Source organism: Plectropomus leopardus, chromosome 23, assembly GCF_026936395.1.
Source record: "Plectropomus leopardus strain MGB_pleo_1.0 chromosome 23, ASM2693639v1, whole genome shotgun sequence".
In the NCBI taxonomy this organism is placed as follows: domain Eukaryota; kingdom Metazoa; phylum Chordata; class Actinopteri; order Perciformes; family Serranidae; genus Plectropomus; species Plectropomus leopardus.
In genome coordinates, this window is record NC_142198.1 from 19,010,117 (window position 1) to 19,033,577 (window position 23,461).

Here is a 23,461-nt window from a genome sequence, read left to right on the forward strand (position 1 = left end):
ACTCTTAATATGCCTAAGAGCTCCCAAGACGCGGATATGCATTTTAACATTAAATCTGACCTAATGACCACTGTTGCACCGCGGTCCGTATCTTTCCCCTGGTCCTCCTGCTGCTCTCCATACACAAATTACCTTAAAAACATGGCTTACAAAGATCGGTCACAATAACACTCCTCAGACTGATTGTTTGATAGCCACAGGTCCTGCTTGACTTTCAGATGTCCTGCACATCAATTTGGACATAATTGCACAAAAAGGCAAGGACAATTTGCTTTCTTTTAAATGGCAAAAGACAAAGACTACACTGACTTTTGGCAAATTACATTAACTGATAGATTGGACTGCAGACATTAAGTTTTATCAAACCATATTTTTAAGGAGAAATAAGTAAAGTTGACTCTGGGTTGGTCTGGGTCAAAGAAAATGTTAAATAAAACGACTTGAAAAATGACTTAAAATGAATTTCAATTCCCAGAACCCGTAGCACTGCAATATTAAATGCATATTTTATGTACTATATGTATAGTTTCTTGTATATTATGGTCTAGTGGTTTCAGGATGAGACTGTCCTTAATTTAGCCTTTTTCTTTCTCTTATTCCAGGTCAGATACAACAAATTGCTACAACTTTCCAAATCTGTAATATTCATTAGAATATCACATTTCACACTTAAAATGAGTCGCTCAAAGTCGTTATTTTGTTCTCCAGTCAGGCGATTAATGACCGAAAGTTTAGCAAAAACTCCACAAACTCACCAATTAGGATTCACAAGTGATTTATTTATTATTCCTCATTATTAAATTAAAATCTGAAAGCCCTCAGCCAAAATATGCAAATTGCTGCATTTGTTACACTTTTATTTCAGTGTGACAAACAGGAATTAGCTGGTAACTGAAGCGGCTTTTCATCGAGGAGTCGGGTTAGGCAGAGGCAGTTCAAGCCAGCGTAGATTTGGGGCACGTGCTCAGATAGCCTTACTGAGTCAGTAGCTCAGTATACGTTTACTTTAAGGTTTTCTATATATGAATCTGGGGAAGTACCAGAAGTACGCACGTTGCTATGACTACTGTTACTTCTCTGTACAATACACAAGCTTTCTTAGGAAATATACTGTGTTTTAAGTGGTTCGGTTTAGGCACCAAAAGCACTTTGTAATGGTTTTAGGAAGATAACACTTTGGCTTGAAAAACACAGTTTTGGGTGCATGATCCCAGCTAAAAATTAAACAGTAGACAGGTTTCCATTAACCCTCAAATTGCACAAATTGCAAATATAAAACATGCCTTATGGAAACATGGTAATTTCTCCCATTTGATCGCAAAAACGTTTTTAGCCTTGCATGAGGTGGTATTTAAGACGATACGAAAAAACCCATATTTTTTTTCTATTTTTTTTATATACACACACACACGTACATTTATATATATATATATATACATATATATATATATATATATATATATATATATATATATATATATATATATATATATACATATATTCATTAAAACATACTTTGTATTGACATTTGGTTTGTGTTATTTATATATGACCGATGCTTTTCTTTAGGTTTTCTATTTTTGTCTCTTTTTTTAAGTGTAGTTTAATATACTTTTTTAGTTAGTTGATGCTTAAACATGTGAAGTTAAATAGTGACAGCCCCATCAGCCTCAGTTGTATTTCATGTGTTGTGCTAATTAGCAAATATTAGCATGCTAATATGCTAAAATATCATGGTAAACATTACACCCGATTAGTATCAACATGTTTCCACTGTCAATCTGCATGTCAGCACACTTTCTTTAGCATTTAGGTCAAGACACCCAAAGCAGCTGCCATGGCTATATATTTTTCAGTCTGATTTTTTAGGTTATTTTTTTAAAATTCACCACCATCTCCTAGTGAAACTGCAAATCAAATTACTGTCAAGGCAACTTGACAGGAATATTTACTCCATAGTGGCTTCAACCTCCAATCTGATGTCAGGAAATGTAAAAATCGATCATAAATATCCTTGACATTAATGTAACGAAAATAACTAAATCGTGTCCATGTCAGAACCAACCAGGCTTAAATATAAATGTCAAAGAATTGGATTTGTGCACAGTATTTCTCCCAGTGTGCTTTATTTTGATTATAAATAAATCTTTGTGATTAACTAGATTGATTTACACTTAAGACAGAAATGCATTATGATTAAACATTATGATTAAACACAACATATGGTTTATATTGTCACTACTTTTCCTGTTTCCTTAGCTGGGAGCAGTAACAATTCCATAATTTATCTATTATATTTCAAATGTGCAATGCAGACTTAAAGCTACAATCATTCTTTATGACAGTTTTAACTGTACAATAACTGGTGCAATAAGCAATACTCTGTGCAATTATTCAACTGTGCAATATCTGTCAGTGTCCCAGTTTATTCTTAAAAACACCACTCTTGAACATATATTTGATGTAAAATTGCACGTGCTGTTTAAATTATTATTCTTATTTCTATTTATGAACATATTGTGTTGTACACTGTATCAAAATGCACACATTAATTTTAATTTGTAAATTTTAGCAGTTTTATACTACATACATACATACTACTTACATACTAGTTTTACACACTGTAATGAAGTATAAGGCATATATTTTTATATTTTTTTACATGCTCAGTACTATTTTATATATTTTATATATAAACCTCTTTTATATATTTTATATAAATTATATAATAATTTTTATGTTTTAATTTTTTTTGGTGTGAAAATTGAAGCAAAATGCACATCTGCATTTAATGCATTTTTTATACATTATAATGTAGCATAAGGCTATTTTTTATAATTACACATTTTAAATACTAGGCATATTACACATATTTTATCATTTCAAATATTTTACATATTGGTGTGAAAACTTTGGCACAATTCACAAATTTTCAATACTTCAATACAATAAGATTTAAACATTTTTATACCTACAGTGTAATTTCAGCATATTACACATATTTTTACATTTCTAAACTTGACATACAAGTTTAATATATTGTAATGTAGTGTAAGGCACATATTTTAATATTACCTTTTATTTTTTTACACACTTTAAATCCTCACAATATCACATTTTCTTATTTTTATCTTTTAGACATTTGACATACTGGTGTGATACTGAAGCATAATTGACATATTTTTATATTTTTTATTTTCACTTCCCATAATTCTCTATGCTTTACATCAGAGCGACTGTAATGCACCACAGTAACCTCTGGGGATCAATAAAGTTATCTGATTCTGATTCTCATTTCCATGATTAGAGGAAAAGAGGAAACTCTAGCGAATATTTTGCATATTTCTTCCTTTAGTAATTCAAAACATGCTTCAAGATGTGTTATCCCGTGTTTATCAGTCAGTGACATCATCACATGAAACAGCGACGTGAACGTTGATTAAAAAATGGACGTTGCAGCAAACAGAGTTCCTGACGTGTCGCCCTCCTGAGAGCCGTTTTAATTAAAAAGGATGCAAACATCAAACATGTCTTAATATGGTGGGCTTGTGTAAAGGGGAGAGGGATCGGGTAATTTAATTCCCGGATCAATAAGTCATTGAGAATGTTCTAAAACAGATATTTCCCCCTGGAGGTGTACATTAAGACTGTAAGCTGTGATTTAGTGTCGGGGTCCTGTTGTTTGTTGCACCCACAGTTCCTCTCTCTTCACCTTTCAGCATCGATTTTCATCCCACCTCTTTGGATTTCTCCAAATAACTAACTCGCTCTTTGCTTCAAAGGATCTGGATTTCCTGTTTGTGCATTTTTCGAATGTGTGTTCTCATCACTGTGTGCGTCCCTGTGCATATTAGCTGTAAACAGCAGCAGAGATCGTCTTAGATATTGCACCTCAGCCAAACAAATTTGTCAAGCCAGGTCTTTAATCGTTTAAAAAAAAAAGGGAGTTTCATATATCACACGGCGTGATCCATCTGTGAGAATTTTATTTTTGAGTTCAGAGAGGGAGAAATCAACAATATTTCCTTCAACAGCTGGTGTAGCTTAATCTCCATCCTTGCAAGACTGGGGAAAGCGTAAAGTTCCAAAATCAAAGTCCTGCAGGTGCAAAATTGAATCTTAAATGTAAATTGATTTGGAGATCAAACATTCTCCAGCCCCTCTATCATTTTAATCAGGCAAAGTCGAGACACTGCCAGAGTAGAGAGGTGCTTGAAATTCTGAATTCACCAAATGCATCTTCCAACCTTGATTAAGGGTGGGTGGGTGTGTGTGTGTGTGTGTGTGTGTGTGTGTGTGTGTGTGTGTGTGTGTGTGTGTGTGTGTGTGTGTGTTAGGATGGTGGGGGATGGGGGTGGGGGGTTCAGCTGCCGGTGTCGCACTTGTAGGACAGGTTCAAGAGTGTGATAGCTGCAGATTTCTGCATGTTTTGTGGTAATTTTAGTCATCTGAGGCATCGGTGAGGTCAGCAGAGTTAAGTGCGGCGTATTGTTGTGGGTAATTGTTGGAATCAATCCAGCAGGTTGGAATGACAGAGGAACTACGTTGACCTTCTCACGCTCATTTAAGGAGTCGTCAGAGATGATCAGAGAAACACACAAGCGCCATAATGAAATTTAATATAGTTAATCTAATAGCAACAATAATTAGCATATGTAAATGCTCAATATAAAAAATTCCTTGGCATCCACAGCTTCAGCCTCAAATATTTTATGAAAAGCCCTGGATCTAAATATTAAGGCAATATATATGTTTCATAATAATAATAATAGGTAAATAATAATCAAAAGTCATGTCAGAAATATCAGAGGTAACCATCATATTAGCACAGTGAAAAGTGGCATGATGAACCAGTCCAGCTAATAAAAATCCTAGAAACGTCACCTTGAAAAGTCCTTAAGTTGCAGAAATATCTTAAAAAATCATAGAAACCTCCTAAAATCCTAGAAACATTATAAAATTCTAGAAATGTCCTTAAATTTTTGAAACGTGCCAAAATGCAAGAACTTCCTAAAATTCTGAAAATGTCCTAAAATATTTGAAATGTCCTTAAATTCTAGAGAAATCCTAAAATCCTAAAAATGTGCTAAAATTTTAGAAACTTCCTAATATTCTTGAAAAGTCATTACCTTTTGTGTCCTAAAATCCTAGAAACATCCTAGTATTTAAAAAAAAATCCTAAAATCTGAAGAATGTCCTAAAATCCTTGTATGTGCTAAAATCAGAGAAACGTCCTAAAGTCCTAAAAACGTTCTACAATTCTCGAAACATGTACGAGGTTCCTGCAACTGGCACCTGCTGTCATTTTGAAAAAGTGGCCCCAAAGCAAATCAAGTTGAGATACACACGTTCACTAAAATGCATCGGCAGCTGGATCAGTTCATGAAAACAAACTACAGAGAAGCTCAAATGACAACACAGAGGTAGCATGACCTCATCTCTGCGCTATATCTTTCCACAGAAAATCGAAGTTTACTGCCATATTAATGTGCTGAATGTTGTATACATATTCAGTTACTTATGAGATCCAAATCATTTTGGCCATTATTTGCTGCTTGTAAAACTGGGCGCTGATGCAAAGATGCGAGCTGATACCACTCATCTGATACCCAGGATCAAAACTGCAACATTTGGGCTGTGATATATACAGGAATGGACTTCACACAGTTGTTCCTGAAAGGCTGCAGAGCTCCTTTGGTCTTCTGAGAACGTCTCATCTTCTACTGAAAATCTCCTTTGCCCCTCTCATGTTTCTCTCCCCCCCTTGTGCATTCGTGCTTCTTTTGCTTTTCGTTTCAGTTTCTTAACACCGCGCACGTCAGCTCTGTTCTTGCTTTGGCTCATTATAAGGGCCTGAATAGCAGAACAGTGTAAAGACGTTAGCACACTGGAGCACGGCCTCTCATCTATGATCCGCCCAGCTAATTACCCATGTGCAGCTAGCGTCACTTTCCTCCCCCCTCCTTCCTCTTACACCTTACCCAAGAACAGATTAAACACTTGGGAATGACCTGCCCTAGATTTTATGCTACATTGAACCCTTAACAAATTAGAGGAGGGTCATCCACGGACAGCTAATTGCAAGGAGCATATGGTGTATTAACTCATAATCAAGATTAAATCACACATTTCCAACTTAGATCGGCATTTGGCCTCCATCAGCTCGCTTTAGCCACTCGCATCACTCTAATCACGGCTGCAGATAGTCTGATTTTGGAATAAATTACAACTTAAATCAGAGTGGAAATAGTGAAACTGCAATTTTAGCCCAATAACAGACTTTTCAAAAGGCTAATAACATTGACATTGTAATTTGAAAAGAAGGAAATCCATCTAATAAACTGTCATCTGACGCCCTTGTCATCTCCCATTCGACAAAACAGCAAGAAATGAATTAATCACATGTTTCAAATCTCTCTTGACTCGCTCTGCTTTGGCTCATCGTTTCACACAGACGATTTTTAAAGAGACTGTTGACAAAATGAATAGATGAGCAATTGTGGGTTTCATGGGAATGGCAGATGGAGGCAGAATCAAAGTGGCTGTAAACTGTAAGAGCTCAGCAGAATTTATGAAGGGGGAAGAAAACAATGCAGAGATGCCAGAACAGTGGAGAGTTTCTGTTTCAAGTCTTCTGTTGAACAGGAAACACAATTAATTCATTGTGTGATTTTTTTTGGTTGTTTGTTTACAAAGAAACGACCAAGATGCACAACAGGAATCAAGCAAAAGAAATTGTGTGATTTAGAGAAGACTTATTATGCGCATTTTGAGGTTCATATTTGTATTTTGAGTTTCAAGTAGAACATGCTCACATGCTTTAATGGTAAAAAAAAAAACAACACTATTTTTCACCATACTGTTTGTGCTACATGTGACAGTGGCTACATGTTTCCCTGACATTAGCATGTAGAGCTACATGTGTGTTCACAGTAACAGAGAACAGCGGCACGTTCTCTCTTAAAAAATCACCAATCAAAGCTTGTGAACACAACCTGACATGTTCCAGCAGGAACACATTTCAAAATCTGTCACACATTCATATAAGTGGGGAACCAAGATCATTCCTCACTTTAGCATGTAGCAACATGTACGTCAGCTGTGTACTTTCAGACGGGGAATTACTCTAACAGAGAATAGCAGTATTTTCTGTTGTTAAAAATGACCAATAAAAGCCTCTACACACAAATGGACATGTTGGAGTAACATTAAGATCCGAAATTAAGAGAAAAATTGACAACATTAGCAACCAAGACCTTGTTTCTATGATGTTAGCATGTAGCTACATATAGCTGTGTGCTTGCAGCTGGGAAATGACAATAACGGAGTCAAGTGGCAATTTTTACCGTGAAAAATCCCCAATAAATGTTTCTAAAAACAACCCAACATGTTTCAGTAGGAATATATACATCTGTCAGAAATTACTACCATGAAAAACCAAAGCTACAGTTTTCCCTGACATTACCATGTAGCTACACGTAGCAGTGTAGGCTGCGTAATGTGAACAATTGCAGTAGCCGAGAAATAGTTGAAAACAATACTCAGAACAGTCTGAACCTCTGTATTTGGGGCGCCGCTCTATCCACTGAGCCACCAGGCGCCCCAACCAAAAATTATTTATATGGAAATACTCTGCTAGTGAGTCAGTGGTTGAGAAGGTTCACAGTCACCAGATAACATCGATTTCCACTCTGCATGAGGCGTATTGGTGGAGCTATCAATAGCCGAAGCAAAGGCCTCACTTCACTGAGCACTGCGTGACCCTCCTGAAACACCCGCACTTATCAGTCTCGCAGTTTTGAGCCTGACCTCTTTTTGTAAAACACAATGCTGATACTCAAAAGGCCTTGCCATTCACGTTGGCCTTTAAGTGGCCTTTCGCTCCTTTTCTTCTTCCCTTTGGAGAACGGTCACAAATAAGCCCGACCGAGCTGCAGCGATATACAGGCACGCTTGTCTTTTGGGGTGATATCTCGGAGAGTTTGTGTTTGTGTTGCTGCAGGAAAATGTGAGAGGTGAGGTCGACGCTCCAAAGTGAAGTGAGAGAAAGACAAGCCAGAGGATGAAGATCCCCTGCCAATAAACCTGACATTTCTCCTCTCTGCGCTCCAATATCTCACCAATAACAATTAGCCTTGTAATTGTTTGGCTAATTATGATTAAATATCTTGTGTGGTGCCAGCAAAGCACTCTCCACTGCAGCTTGTGCATCCTCACTTTCAATAGTGCCTAGAGGAGGCACGGTGTTGTTTTACGGCGGTGACACTCAACTTATGGCCACCTATAGGATGCAACTATTTTCTAATTTACAATAAAATTGTAGTGATTCACACTTGGAATTGTTTTTGGACTTTTAGTATACATAAGGTGCCAGGCTGCATAAAACAGCATCAAAGTACAGCTTGTGTATCAAGTGCCACAAAAGTCACAATGTCCCCCAAATGTCCTAAAATCCTAGAAATATCCCAAAATCTGAGAAACCTTCAAAAATACTAACAATGTCTTAAAATTGGAGAAATGTCCTTAAAATCATAGAAACCTCCAAAAATCTAAAAAAAAAAATCTGCTAAAAGCAGAGAAACCTCAGAAAGTCCTACAGTTTACAAAAATCCTAGAAACATGCAAAAATCCTAAATGTCCAACATCCTTAAATTCTAGAAAACACAGATAACGCCTAAATAGGTGCAGCCTGAAACACAATCATCCAAACAGAAAAACATGCACTCTCTGTACTCTCATATGTCCTTAACACGTAACCAGGGCTCAGATTTTTATTTGCACACAGGCCAGCGCCAATCAACTCTCCTGAAACAAAAGGGTGATCGCCTGAGGGGCTTAAGACAGAAGAAGGAGGACACTTTGAGGAGAACCTCTCTTACTGTAAAAACCTAAAGTCATCCGGTACCTCCGAGCTTAGTCAATCATCACTACTTATGTTTTTTACACTTCTCAAACATGAAGATTTGCTGCTTCTTTGTTCATTGTAAACCTAATATTTTAGACATTTGGACTGTTGGTCAGATGAAGCACAGGACTGCTTTTTTCTTACAATTGAAAGGAAATACATGACTTTTTGGGATAAACCTTTGGTCACTTTCTTACCGAGAGTTATATAAAAAGATCAAGCTTACCTTAGCACAATGACTGGGAGCGGAGTACACAGCTGGTTTGGCTCTATCTGAAGCCGAGGTGTGGCAATACACTGGTACTGACGATGACTGCGGAAAAAAACCAAAAAAACAAGAAATATTGATATCGTGTTAATAACACATATATGATAATATCATCCAATTATCCACACACACGTGACATGACATCATGACTAGTAACTAGCTACTACTGCAGAGTTTGGCTACTACCGCCATGCAAAATCACGTTCATGTTGATGACAGATGACACCGAGTTACTTTGCCCTTATCAACAGCGATGGCGATATAAGAGGCTGCTCAGGGCGCCATCCTGAGGACGACGTTACATTACACCAACTACCTTTACTAAAGTGCTGTACTTAAGTACAAATTTGAGGTACTTGTGCTTTACTATTTTCTTTTAATGACACTTTAGACTTTTACTTCACGACATTTCAGAGGAAAAAATTGTATTTTTGCTTCACTGACAGCTTTGGTTATTAGTTACTTTAAAAAGTAAGATTTCTGACTGACTGACTGAGAAAATAAAGAAATAATTTTTTTGTTGCATATTTTTAAATTCAATTTTGATAACTTTCTTGTTTTGTTTGTCTGTCCTTAACTTTTCTTTCCCTTTTTGTTATTTTTTGAACATTTCTTGTTATTTTTTGGACCATGTCCTGCCTATTTACCTGTAACTTTCTTGCAATTTTTTCTTGTTTTTTATTTAATTATTTTTACGAGTGTCTTGTTAATTTTTGGACTTTTTTTTTGCATATTTCCCAGTAATTTCCTTGTCATTTAAAAAAAGAAGAAACATTTTTTTGCTCATTTCAGGACAATTTCTTGTTAAGTTGCTTGTCGCCCTCTTACCACATTATTTAAAAAAATCCACCCAATATGGTTTAGAAAATAAATGGCAAAAAAAAAAAAAAAAATCATCAGTTGATAATTAAAACCACTGCTGGTCACAGCCTTGTTCTCCTGCACTCACAGCTGTAACACAGTGATTTTAAAGCGCTGGCCCTTTGATAGACACAGTATAACCTCAGATAAACTGATTCACATTCATCGTTCGCCTCACGCCGCCTCCACCGGCGATTGAAAGGGGACAGGTGAGCATGCTATTGCTGCTTCACTAGGTCTTTACCCGCGGCTCCAGCTGTGTCGATATTGCTGCTGTTCCAGTCTGAGTGTTACCTCTCCTCCCACCCTCCCTCCCCTCCTCCCCTCCTCTCCTCCCTGCCTCCCTTTCGCTCTGGGCCGCTCCTCGCTCCGCTCCTGTGGCGGAACCGTCAGGTCCTTGTTGCTCGGCAACCGCTGTCTTAAGATTTTCCCAGCAGAGTTTTGAAGGTAATAAAACAATGCCCCAAGACAAACAGCAACCGCAACCGGAAGAGCCTTATAGGGAGAGAGTTAGTTCACCCAAAACTCTTTTTTTAATTAAAAATAAATGTTATCAATCGCACCAAACTGAAGTAAAATCCATGAAATTCGTTCCACACATTCCACACCTACACCCCCTGTTACTTAAATTGAAATCTTATCTCATGATGACTGAGCATCCAAGCTGAGAAACAGCTGTCTTTTTCAAGGTTACTGCGTCCCAAGGTTATGCAAACATATGGTAATGTATTACTTCCATCTCCGTCTATTGATACATAACCGTACTCGCCTCGATTACAGTCACAGGACGCCTGCGTGGGAGTTTTGATTGACACCTGTCAGTCTGATTTCCTGCACAGGCGACCTTGCAGAATATGTTCGGCCCGCTTTTTACGGGATGGCTCGGTCCCCACAACTTTGGAAATAAATGTGAGCAAAAACGAGGCGATTTGTCAGGCAGATTTGATTGGAGGATTTTTTTTCCTCTTTCTCTCTCTACACACAAGACTCCCTGTGAAATTAATGCAACACAAACAAAACATTTGGAGACAGCGCACAGATCCTCTGGCACGCTGAATTATGGCGAGGCATGAGGGAGATGAAAACTTTTGTTTTATTTCATTCGCTGTTTTCCTTTCTCACCATCCAAGCTCTTGTAGGAGATGGAACATCAAAGGCGAGCTCTTACTAATACAAGCAATAAACGACTCCCACATGGTTTTGGTTTGAGTTTTCCCCCACAGCGTGGTCTTTATGAGTGACACAAGACAGCTCAAACAACCACTCGCCCTTCCCCCCGTTTTAACTGAACAATAAAAGGTGTCGCCGATTCCAGACTCTGAAAAAACTAGAATTACCACCTTGCAGTTCCCCCGCGAACCTGTCAAGTTTCAGAGTTACAGTTTAAATTCATGTCTGTGAAAACATGGATGCTTCACATACATCCTGCAGCACAGGAGATTTATACAAACGGCACAGTTTCAAGGTGAACACCAAAGTTAGTGTCACTGATTCAGTATCTGACTAAATGTCTTCCCTTTTGTTCCTGAGATATGATGACGAAGAACATCCAGAAAAGTGTTTCTGAAGAACACTGTGACGTCAAAGTGAAGCTGACATCTTTAAAATGAAATGTCCTCACCTCATCATTTTCATGACATCACATTCACCTTGACCTGCAAAATTATAATCAGTTAAATGATGACTCCACGTGGATGTTTGTGCCAAATTTAAAGAAAATACCCAAGGCGCTCTTGAGATAGCATTAAAGACAATGAGACGGATGCAAGGTCACAGTGATCTTGACCTTTGACCACCAAAATCTAATCAGATCACTGCACTGTTGAGTCCAAGTGGATGTTTGTGACAAATTTTCTTGAGATAACATGTTCAAAAGATTGAGACAGACGGGGTCATGGTGACCTTGACCTTTCACTTATGATCATCAGAATGTACTCTCTCTATTGCTGAGTCTAAGTGGACGTTTGTGCCAAATTGGAAATACTTCCATGAGGGTGTCCTTGAGATAATGTGTTCACGAGAATGAGACAGACCTAAGGTGCCAGTAACTTTGAGTGCCGAATGATAGTAAGTTTATTGTTGTATCGATGTGGATGTTGGTGCCAAATCTGAAGAAATTCCCTGAAGGTGTTCTTGAGATATTGCCTTCAGGAAGATGCTACAGACAGGGTTAAAGTGACCTTTGATCACCAAAATCAGATTAATTTATTTCTTTAAGTCCAAGTGAACGTTTGAGCCAAATCGAAGACATTCTTGAAAATGGTATGGATGGATGGATGGATGGACAAACTTAATGCCTATGGCCATGGAAATCCCTGGCACGGAGGCATAAAAATCAGGGGCTTTCCTTTGACAGCCAGCGACCAGGAAACTCCGAAGTAATCATCAGACGTGCCATTCAAAGATCTACACGGCCCCTCCACAAGCATCCCTCCCATTAGATTCATTATTTAATTGTATAGTTTCAATCTGTGCGGTTGCGGTTAGACTGTCGTGAGCGTTGCTGGGTGGAATTGGAGACGAGAGAGACATTGGCCCCCGCTAATCAAAATGCAAATATCTGTCTCCCTGTTGGGGCATTAGTGTATCTTGGAGGGTGAATCTCAAGGCTCTAAATTGAAAGATGATGAATGTGCAGGTTTTTTTTTTTTTTTTTTGGCAATGTGAGGCAGCTCTGAAATTAAAAAGCTGTGAAAATAAATAAATAAAAGTGTAAATAAATAAATAAATAAAAGTAAATGGAAAAGGGTGGTTGATGATGGGAGAATGAAAAGGAACAGAAGAGAAGTGTCAGAGGGTTTTTCTAACAGCGGGCTGCCAATAACCACACAGCAGCAGCTCACACACACACACCAGGTAAAGACTTGATTACATGGTACAATGACAAACGGACTGCTTGCCACTTGCTATCTGGCTGTCAATCACAGGACGCACTCGGGGAACATGACAGCCATGTCCTTTGACCGTCAAGTGTATCTGCCTATCTGGCAGTGTGCAATCAGCGTATGAATTTTTCAAGCACTTGCATTGTATTTTGTGAGAAGAGGCAGATTTATTAAGATAAGATGGGTGTAGATCAAATCGAATGTGTTCTTCTGAGTCTTTTATTTGGCTTTTGTTTTGAAGAAACAGTCCAACATCTCTGTAAATACACTCGTTTTTTTGTTTTGTTCAGATTCCAACAACTCATGCCCAAATTCTGATGAAGCTGTTGTGAGATTAAATTTGCCAAATTGTGTGGGTATTTTTTTTTTTTTTACAAAGTTTTGGTCTTTTTAGTGCAAATTTTCTGAATGGTGTTTCCTTAAGAGGAGCAGAGGAAAACTTCCCAGCAGTCGCACACAATTTTGTTACTGGGACAAAACACCAGCAATAAACTTTTAAAGGACCACCAGGACAAAGATGCAAAGTTCACACACCTCCTTAGATCAGCATGTGGGGATTGATAGTGTTTGCATTAAAAAAGCTGCGGCCGGAGGCATGATTTGTCTGTCCTTTCTTCCATCCCATTCTCATGATCTCAATATCTCAAGAGCGCCTTTAGGGAATTTCTTTAAATTTGACACAAATGTCCATTTGGAATCAAGAATGTACTGATTATGTCCATAAGGTCAAAGGTCAACCACACTGTGACATCATGAGGTTTTCTGTTTCTACCTCAGAAACAAAAGCGGACACATTCGGTCAGATATTGAATATGTGACACTAATCTGTGCCCATCTTGAAACAGTGCTGATTGTACAGATCTTCTGAATATGTACAGAATATGTGTGCGAAGCATCCATGTTTTAGAAGCTGTAGCGTCTTTGCAGCAGAACCTATACTGAAGCTTAGTCAACTGTCATGGCGATATGAGTATGGAAAGACATGAATGTATTGTAACTTGATGACAGGAGTGCATGAAGATGCAGCAGCCAGTAGCTCCTCAAATCCTTGCAATTTTTTGCAATATTTTTCTATTTTTTCAACTCCGTGGCCCTAAATTTTAAGCTTTGTTTAAAAAATGACTAATAAATCCACCTTGTATCTTCCACTTTCGTCTTCTTCTAACTTAACTGCAGGATAACGATGGGGCACAAATCCATATACATGACTACATAAATTACTTTTTTGACTTTTCTACATATAGTTTCTTATGTCTTATACACGAATGGAAAAGAGCATTGTGCTTTTAAAAGCAGTTGATTTTCTCTATCTTCATGGTATATTTTTCTGTATGTAAATACTGTTCGTAAGAAAGGACACAAGCACATCAGGGATTCTTCACTGAATCTGTCTGGCTGCTGCCTGCTTCTCTTTCCCATCAGGTCCTCGTCTCCCTCGCCACATCTGCACATGTAATCTCAGTCTGGGACTTCTGATTTCGAGAAACAACACAGCTCCGTCAGCGGCGAGAAAAACCCCAGAGCGAATCGCCAACACAACACCTCTGCCGCAGCAGCTGACTGACAGCGAGATACGTCCATGTGCGAGATTACACGTGATGCATGAGTAGTTTGCAGAGACATGCTCTCCGATACAGATAAGCATTGGTGGAGAAGTATTCAGATCCTTTACTGAAGTAAAAGTAGCAATATCACACTGTAAAAACACTCCACCACAAAAACATCCTTTACATAAAATCCAATCAAGAGGCAACAGCAAGTGTTAAGAAGGTCTCAGAATTTGAGTTTTAAAAGTAAAAATGTCCAGTTAACTATATTCCTAATTATCACAATAATATATTTAAATTTTTTTACATAATTATTATAAATTTTGAGGTTTTTTTTCAGGTCATTTCAGCTTTATATATATATATATATATATATATATATATATATATATATATATATATATATATATATATATATATATATATATATATATATATATATATATATATATATATATTCATTTCTTTTTTTGTTTCATTTCTTTTTTTGTTAAGGTTGTTTGGCAAATTTTCAGTAAATTTTCTTGCACTTTTAACAGATTTTCTGGACTAATTTCTTCATTACCTTCTTTCCATGTTTTTAAAATGAATAAATAAATGAATAAAAAAAGTAAATTCGCTGAGCCACAGTTTTGTGTGAAAGGCATTAAAAGCCCGTCCCAAATATAAGCCTATTGAGTTCAATGATTGAATTAAAGTTTTATGGTATAATAAAGATGTTTTTTCTTTTGACCTGCTGCTTCTGGTTGCAGAACACCAACCTCTCATGATTTTATTTATCTATTGTTGCTGTAGTGCTCAAAGGTTTGTTTGTGAATGATATATAGCAAACCGCCGGAATTGGCTGGATATTGCAGTGTGACTTGCTAAGCCTCGTCCTTGCCTTCTCCTCTGACAGCAAATAAAAAAGTCAGACATCCCAGAATCCTGGATATCAGCACCTACGAAGCAGATGAAAACTGCCAGGATTGTGTGGGCGAGGGGGGGAAGAGAAGTAAATAAATAGCTCGAAAAAGATATTTTCTTCTAAGATTTCCTGCGACTCAGAGAGGCGACACACTTTCTTTGTGAGGGGAATATTGGTGTGACTTGACAGGAGTTTAAAAGATTTATGAAACACACACCGAGCTGGTTGTGTGTTCCTGTACGTGTACGCTCCTGTAGTGATGAAATCTCTCTTCCTGCTCGCTCTGTATTCAAACTAAGAGTCTGGAAACTTATAGCTGCTCAAACATGCAGGTACACAATGTGAAGGCAGATTACTCCCAACTTGTGCCTGCATGTGTTTTGCCACTTTCTATGCTTGGCTTCAGCCGAGTGCTTCCAGGCCACTAATTGGACAGCAGAGTATGCATGCTGAATGGCATATGTTTCTGCCTCTAATGACCCTCCTGTAGTAGCTCAGTGACAGGACAGGAGGAGAAGAGGCGCCGCCATCTGACATGTAAATATGCCAGAATCCCGCCTCTTTGCGACTCTTTGATCCAGCATTTTGTTGTGCAAATGTGACACCTCTGCAAGCGTATAAGTGACAGAGTCCAGTGTGGAAATGTGATGATTTTGCTGTAGTTTTTCATACATTATGATGCATTTCACATGACTAATCAATGGCCCTTGACGACGGCGGCGTCATCAGCTCCGGGCGTCCGAGGCCGACTAATTACTAACAACTACTAATATCTTTAACATCCCAATTCATTACGAAAGTTTAAGTAAAGTTGTCCAAATCAGATGCCAGAGTGCATCAAAAAGCATCAAAATAGAGCTTGTTTTATCAAAACGGAAGATCCCCCTTGACCCCCCCCATAGAGGTCCAGACTGAGCCCCTAATGTACTTAAATCCTAGCAATGCCCCTGCTTGATGAGAAGGATCCCAGCTCCACTTTAATTTGGCCCTAAATTAAAAAGAAATTCGTTATGCGCGTGTCAGTGGCAGCCCTCCCTGCTGTTATTTAAAGTGTGGATACATTACTGAAGGTCAATGGAGCACCCATAGTGAGCAATCAGAAAAAGAATAAAGATCTTTTCGGGATCTGAGGGGTTTCCTGTCTTGTAGCTTCCAGCCTGGCTCAAGGATGAGGACGACCAGTTTTTTAATTGGTGTTCCAGATGTTTGAAGACTCCTCCATTAGAGCAGAAAAAGACACTTCATAAGATTAGCTCGGGCCTAAAGAGACAGTGAATGACTGGGGGAATGATAATAAAGGGTGCTGATAAAGAGACGACTTCCTAAAGTTACCATCAGAAGGAGCACAGCTTCTTTTAGGGGTCTTTTTATGTTTCAGCACTGCAGAACATTTCAACTCTGAAACAGATTCAACAGGCTGACTGCTCAACTTAAGACAATGAACATGTGCTAAATCTCACTGCAGAATATTCAGAAAGTGTCACAATTACAAAAAAATAATTATACATGAACCACACCATCAGCTCATCTGTCCTATCTACAGAACCTGAATCTGCAATGTAATCTGTAACATTTATCTCTCAGGTAAATCTTGCGGTACACATCACCAAAAAATGAAAATTCAGTCATTATCTTCTCATCCAAGTGCCCTGAAGCCCCAACATGCCAATTTCTTTTGAAAAACCTCACTGCCGTCATGCTTTAAGTCTGGTTGTAGGCTGTAGCCCTTTGAAACCCAAGTTAGAATAGTAACATAACTAAATATTTCACACAAGTGTGGGTCCACACAAGTATTGAGTTTTTATTATACATATTATTGAGCCGTTATGATTGATTTATATAATCTTATAGTTATGGTTGTACAGAGTTTAGAGATCTGAATCATTTATAGAGGACTAGAAATTACATCAAAATAGGCAAAAATACCAATGTTGGCACTGGTGGACTATTTCTATTGCAGAGGTCAAAGAAATAACCAATGCAAGGAGACAAAATTATTTATCACAAAGGCAGAGATTTTCAGAATGAAAAGAAGTTATAGATGTATTTACAGTTGAAATTTGAATTCTCCTTGATTTTGAGGATGAAAACTTTAATGATGCTGCAGTACCTTTTCAAAAGAAGTCTTTTCAGCAAGTGACTAAGATCTCAAGGCAAAAAGAAATAAAAAAAAAAAATTAGGCTGACTTTAAAGAATAAATCACTCCAGAAAACTTTCTTTTAAAAAAAACAGGACATAAGGATCATCCTCAAAAAGAAAGTCTCTAAATGCGTCCATGTAGGTGTGAAATTTGTAAAATATGAAAGAACAACATGTTCTTTTGCAAAAACTTAAGAAGCACACATGCAAAACAAGACAACCTATCATTTAGAGTCCTAAACTTTTGGCTTCAAACGAAGCCAAACCAAAAACAGCACTAACTGGAAATAAAAAGGAGGAGGTTCTGTTTGGGAGCACTTCAGTGTAGTTTGGGCACCAATGACCTCAGAGGAGCCAAGGACTCGCGGTCCAGCACCCCGAGAAAGATGGATTCGGCTGCTCGGAATGGGTCCGGATTATCTCTCTGGCACAGGAGCCGGAAGAAAGGGAGCAACCGAACATCTCTGGGTGGTGAAAAATGAGGGAGCGAGATACTATTTCTCCTTTAATTCACAAGGGGTGGCCTGGCTCTGCCTGCGATAAGACACAAGTGATCAACATCCTTTGAGTTGGCGGTGACTTGGCCTCCTAGCGGCTCCCCTCCCTCCTCCCTCGCTGATATGTAGGACATATTTTGCTTCCTCCAACAGGTACAGGAAAGAAAATGGAAAGGGAGACAGGGGGAGAGGAATCATGTGGATGCTGTAGGCACAGAGCTTCCATATAGAGCCCAGATCTGGATTTATGATCATGGGCGGCGGAGAGTGCTCCGCTGGGGGCCTGGGGGGACTGTTGAGATACTTTTAGGCCTTTTTTCTCATTTCCTGTCTTGTTTCCACATTCTTTGTATTGTACATTGCATTTTCTCCAAGGACAAAACACCCCTCCAAACGTAACTCTGTCTCAAAACTTTAACCCTTTAAAAACGGACCTCTTGTGGATGGCAGAGGCTGTGGTCTGCATGGTTCTGTTAAAACAGATCTAAAATTAGAAAGTAAATAGCCAGAGCATCCATTCCTTTTGCAGCGGAAAGATAAAACTTCTGTCTTCCCCATCGTCACATCATGTGCTTGAAACTGGTGCCATGTGATCAGAGGAAAAGGGCTGGGACGTCCGCTTTTGCTGTACCAGAATGCATTGTGCCACAATAAACAAATGAAACAAATGAACCCATATACAGCTGGAAATGTCTCGTTAAAAAATTGTTTTATAGCCAAAAACATGGTTAGAAATGGTTGCAGGTTTAAATCCGGCTTCTGCCCTCTGCTGCATGTCTCCCTCTCTCTCCCCCTTTCACACTCACACTGTCCTGTCAATTAAAGGCAATAAAAGCCCCAAAAAACAATCTTAAAGAAAAAAATAAAAAAGAAATGATATTGCAATAAGCAAAAATACCAATGCAAATATGGGCGGACCATTTCTACTGCAGAGTTCAAAGGGTTAACTCTCTCCTTCATCCTTATTACAGCGCTACAAACAAGCAAATAAATGAATCAATAATCCCTGGTCATATATATTTCTGGTTTAAAAGATTTGTTTTTCACACTTGGCCAACGTCACTCATTCAAGTGGTGTTGGAGCATCTTGTCAGCAGTTTTTGTGAATATTCAAATTAACTCAGTGAAAAGAATCTCACTTGCTTCATTTAAAGCATTGTTAACACCAAGCACTTACAGTTCAGTGGCTCAGTTTGCTGCAGAAAATACAGTGTGAATCAATAAAGGCAATCAAGTAACATTTCATGGAACAATATCCCTCATTTTAAGCATTGTATTAAACACTCTGTTTGCTTAATTTTGCATCATGCAAGGATAAAGAAATACAACTCCAAAGCCGCAGAATGATGACACCCATTGTTTCTTCTGAACCGAAGCGCTACCTTAATTAGATGGCGAGATTCAGCCTATAAATGGTCTGATCAAATTAAGCATCAGCTTGTTTGTTTCGTGACACTGATATCAGCTTCTTTTCACATTGAAGAGTCACGTTCTGAGGAGCGTTGGGAGCGTGAACAAAGGGATCCCATCAGAGATAAAAAAAAAGATCCACTCTGAAGAAACATTAATGAAGAGATTGTTTACTTGTTGGTGGCTGTCTTTGTTGTTCTTGTAGAAGACTTTGGTAAAGAAGCGCCACAGGTGTAAACATCCAGAGCGAACCGAGAGATGTGAAGAAAAGACCAAACACAAAAGCTATTTTCAAATGCTGACATTAAAGAATAAGGAAAGCAAAACAATTAAGGTAGAAAATGTGTCTCCTTGGTGAATTATCCTTAACTCTTAGAAATAAAGGTTCCAGTAGGGTTCATTCATGCTGAAGAAGTTGCTGCAACCTTTTTTTTTTTTTTAAAGGGTTCTCAAGTCTTTCTTTGTAAGACAAAGAGTTCCATTAAGAACTCAAACCATGCTTCGTGGGAGAGAGATCTTTGGGTTATGTAATCAATTACTATTTTTAGAGCCCCCCCCGGTTGGTTCTAGATGAAATCCCTGGACTAAGAAGGGTACCTTAATGGGTTCTGGATTAAACCTGGATTAAAAGGGTTCTCTGTAGATTACCCTGGTTGGGTTCTAGATAAAACTGCTGGTATATGAAAGGGTTCTTGGAGGAATCCCTTGGATGGGTTCTTGATGAAACCTTTGTAATATGAAAGGTCCTCAATCAAATCCTTTGGGTGGGTTCTTGTTAGCACCCTTAGAAAGTAGAGAGGTTTAGAGAGGGTTCTGGGTGGAACCACTACATCATAGAAGGGCTCTCTGTAGTACCTCTATACCTCCTCTATAAGTGTTCGAGTTGGAACCTCAATTAAAAGTTGTACAGGGAACCAAAAAATGTTCTCCTTTGGGAAAAAGCTGTTGAACCCCATATGGTTCTAGTTAGCACTTGTATTTCTCAGAGTGTATCTGAAACCTGTATGTCACAGGTGATACTGGTTGTAATGGAAGTCCCCTTTCCTGTCGTACACTCTCCTCAGAGCGGCGGCTTTATCTCACCTTGGTCAGGACAAATGTGACTGATTGCTGTCTGGGTTATTTCAGGAGCCGGCAGGTTGACACCATGACTCAGTTCCACGGCTCGCATCATCGCTCTGCCTCGCCACAAGCTCCACCCTCCTTCCCGCGTGTTGTCACAACCAATAAAAGCTACGGTCTCTCAAAGCAGCCTGAGCCGTGATTAAATCTCCACCTCTGAAATACCAGAGTTTGGGCTGGCATCTACTCAATACGGGCTGTTAATTACATTCTTCTAATTTATTCGTCTCAAAATGATAATTGTTCACCTTGACATAATTCAACTATGTGTGATCCATTGCTGCAGGTTTGTCTAATTGCAAGAGGGACAGGAAAAAAGCTCAGCGCCAAACAAACAACAACGACAACAAAACTTTTCAGACCACTTGACCAAAATGCACCAATTTAAAAGAGCCCTTCAGACATTTTTATAAATTGTTTCTACTGACCCGTGTTTGAATGAACACACATGTTGAACTGTGCTAAATGTCGCACAGTGTTACACAACCATCAGAGTAAAGGCCTTTATAAATGGGAGTGTTTGTTTTTTGTTAAAGAAGTATTTCATTGATGTGATGATGGTCTTTTTCACAAAAATGGGCTGCAGTTAAAAGATAATGTTAGTTGTCCATCTGAAAACACTATAGGGCTGGAAATATTTCCAGGTCTTTTTAAAGAAATACACAGCTTAGTTGCTACATATACATCTTAAATTGTTCGTAAGTCTAAAAAAGTATCCCGGTTTTGTTGCCGCAAACATTGCTGGATATGTCCCAGTGTCTAATTAATAATAGCCAGTTTTGTTGCCAAAATCATGGATGGCTGGTTAAAAAATATCTGGTTTTGTTACCACAAACACTGCTGGGAATGCCCTGACCTCTGATTTAAAGTATCTGTTTTCTTTGCCACAAACATGGATGAAAATATCCCAATGTCATGTTAAAATATACCAAGTTTTGATGCTACAAAGACAACAGACAAATGTCCATACTTCTCGTTAGAATTACCTGGTTTAAACACTGCAAACACAGCTGGAAATGTCCCTGTCTCTCATTAAAAGTGCTTGGTTTGCCGCAACAATAACAGCTGGAAATGTTCCGACATGTCAATAAAAAATTTTTAAAAAAAAACACCTAGTTGTTGAAAACAAGGCTGGAAATGTCCTATCACCTGGTTCAGTCGCCACAAACACGCCTTCTCATCAAAAAATAGCCAGTTTTGTCGCCACAAACACAGATAGAAATGTCCCAACCTAAGTGGTTTGCTACTCGGCAGTCTTCTCGCCTACATGCCATGCAACGCACCATCTCCTCCTCCTCCTCCTTATGAGAAACTCAAACTTACACAATCTGAACTTTGTCACTTTAGAAATGTTGCTATGATAAATGCAAAACATCACACAGATAACACACAGATCAATGCAACATATCTGTGGTTTACAGGAACAAACAGGGCACGTAAAAACACAATATAAATGACTTTTTTTTTTTTAAATCCTCATAGTCCTCATTCATCAACCCCATGCAAAAGGCCTCATCTAAGAAACAATAATGTTATGACATTTAAAATATCACCAAAGCACGTCCTCATACGGTGTCATCTTTTTTGATGGAAATGCATCTCATGTGATTGCTTCGTAATGAAGCTTACCGTTCGTTTGATAGATTCCCGTTCTTTGGAATTAAGGTAGATCTGCTATGGTGCATTTCCTAATGACATCCCATCTCCTGTAACAGTCCTGACATTTTGATTGTCTTGTTTGTTTTGCACTCTTTGCCTCCTCTTTGAAGGTCACTGCCAAATTACTTTAAAGCGTGCAAATCACTATATCCACAGTCCACCTTTAACGCTTGTTGAGCAGGACAGAGCAGAGGCAGCAAATACAACCGGAGAGAATATGACAGTGGCTTTTTCATACATTTTTTCTGTATTGAGCAGTAATTAACCGCCACATCCTCCCCCAACTAACCCCACCTTCTTGTTCCTGTCACAGGAAAATAGGCTTTCATACTCAACAGGGATGTCAGAGGTCAGCCACTGAACAGTTTTACAGGTGCTGGCGGTGATGTCTCGTACAATGACACTAATGCTGAGACTGTGAGACTGAGAAATCTCTTGTAAGGGGTGCCCTTCAATTTGCCAGTCAAAAGTCCCATTCAGAGAGGCCTTTTATTACTCCGTCCCTCTTGTGATTTGTAATAACTGCAAAGGTCGTCTCTGTTCTTAATCCTGCGGTCAAATTTCTGCAAATTACTTGCCATATTTTGCCAAACAGGGGTCATATGGGAATATCACACCTGGGTGAATCAGCACTTTAGTAATTTTTAGGCTGTTTTTTTTTTTTTTTTTTTTGGCTTTTCCCGCACCTTTTCCCTCCTCCTCCTCCTTCATGTCAAGAATTATGAAGGCTGCAGTGGAAATTATTAATGAGAGCTTTAATGGATTTTTCGGCTGCAAATTCAGAAGGCTCATCGAGCTACTCAGCATTTGGAGGAAGCTCAAATCATTTCGTCAGTAAATTCAAGTGAAATACTGAGAGGACTGTGGCTGTTCTGTAGGACACAGACAAGAGAGGTTACATTTCTAAATCATGCAGTTCATTTTTTTTTCTGAAACTTTGTCTTCTAAGTGATGTTGCTCAGTAATATTGGGAAAGTTCAGGATCACTGGGGGTGATGTCCATATGAGACAGTTCTACACCTCCCGATGTACATCCAAAAGTAGTGTACCCTTTATATAGTGGGGCAGAAAGTGAGGGTGTGGAGGTCGACTACAAGATACCGTAGAGTAAAGAGTATTTGGTGAGTCAGACCTTAAGAATTAGAGTTCCTGTTGCCAATTGAGTGTCAGAAAAGCTGTGTGAAGAATAAAAAAATAGGACTTAAGGGAGAAGTTAAAATACTGTTGTCTCTCTCACCTCTACACAAGTGGCCAACTACA

The 23,461-nt window shown here is 38.6% G+C and overlaps 1 protein-coding gene across 2 annotated transcripts in view; it reads right to left on the reverse strand.

The window, feature by feature from the left end:
* LOC121961945 (uncharacterized) overlaps nt 1-23,461 on the reverse strand; it is a 266,687-nt gene that overhangs the window by 111,397 nt on the left and 131,829 nt on the right. For both annotated transcript variants that reach the window (XM_088073625.1, XM_088073624.1), the window contains exon 5: nt 9,132-9,218. In XM_088073625.1, the coding sequence (XP_087929751.1) occupies nt 9,132-9,218 (87 nt within the window). The remainder of the gene's footprint in view (nt 1-9,131; nt 9,219-23,461) is intronic.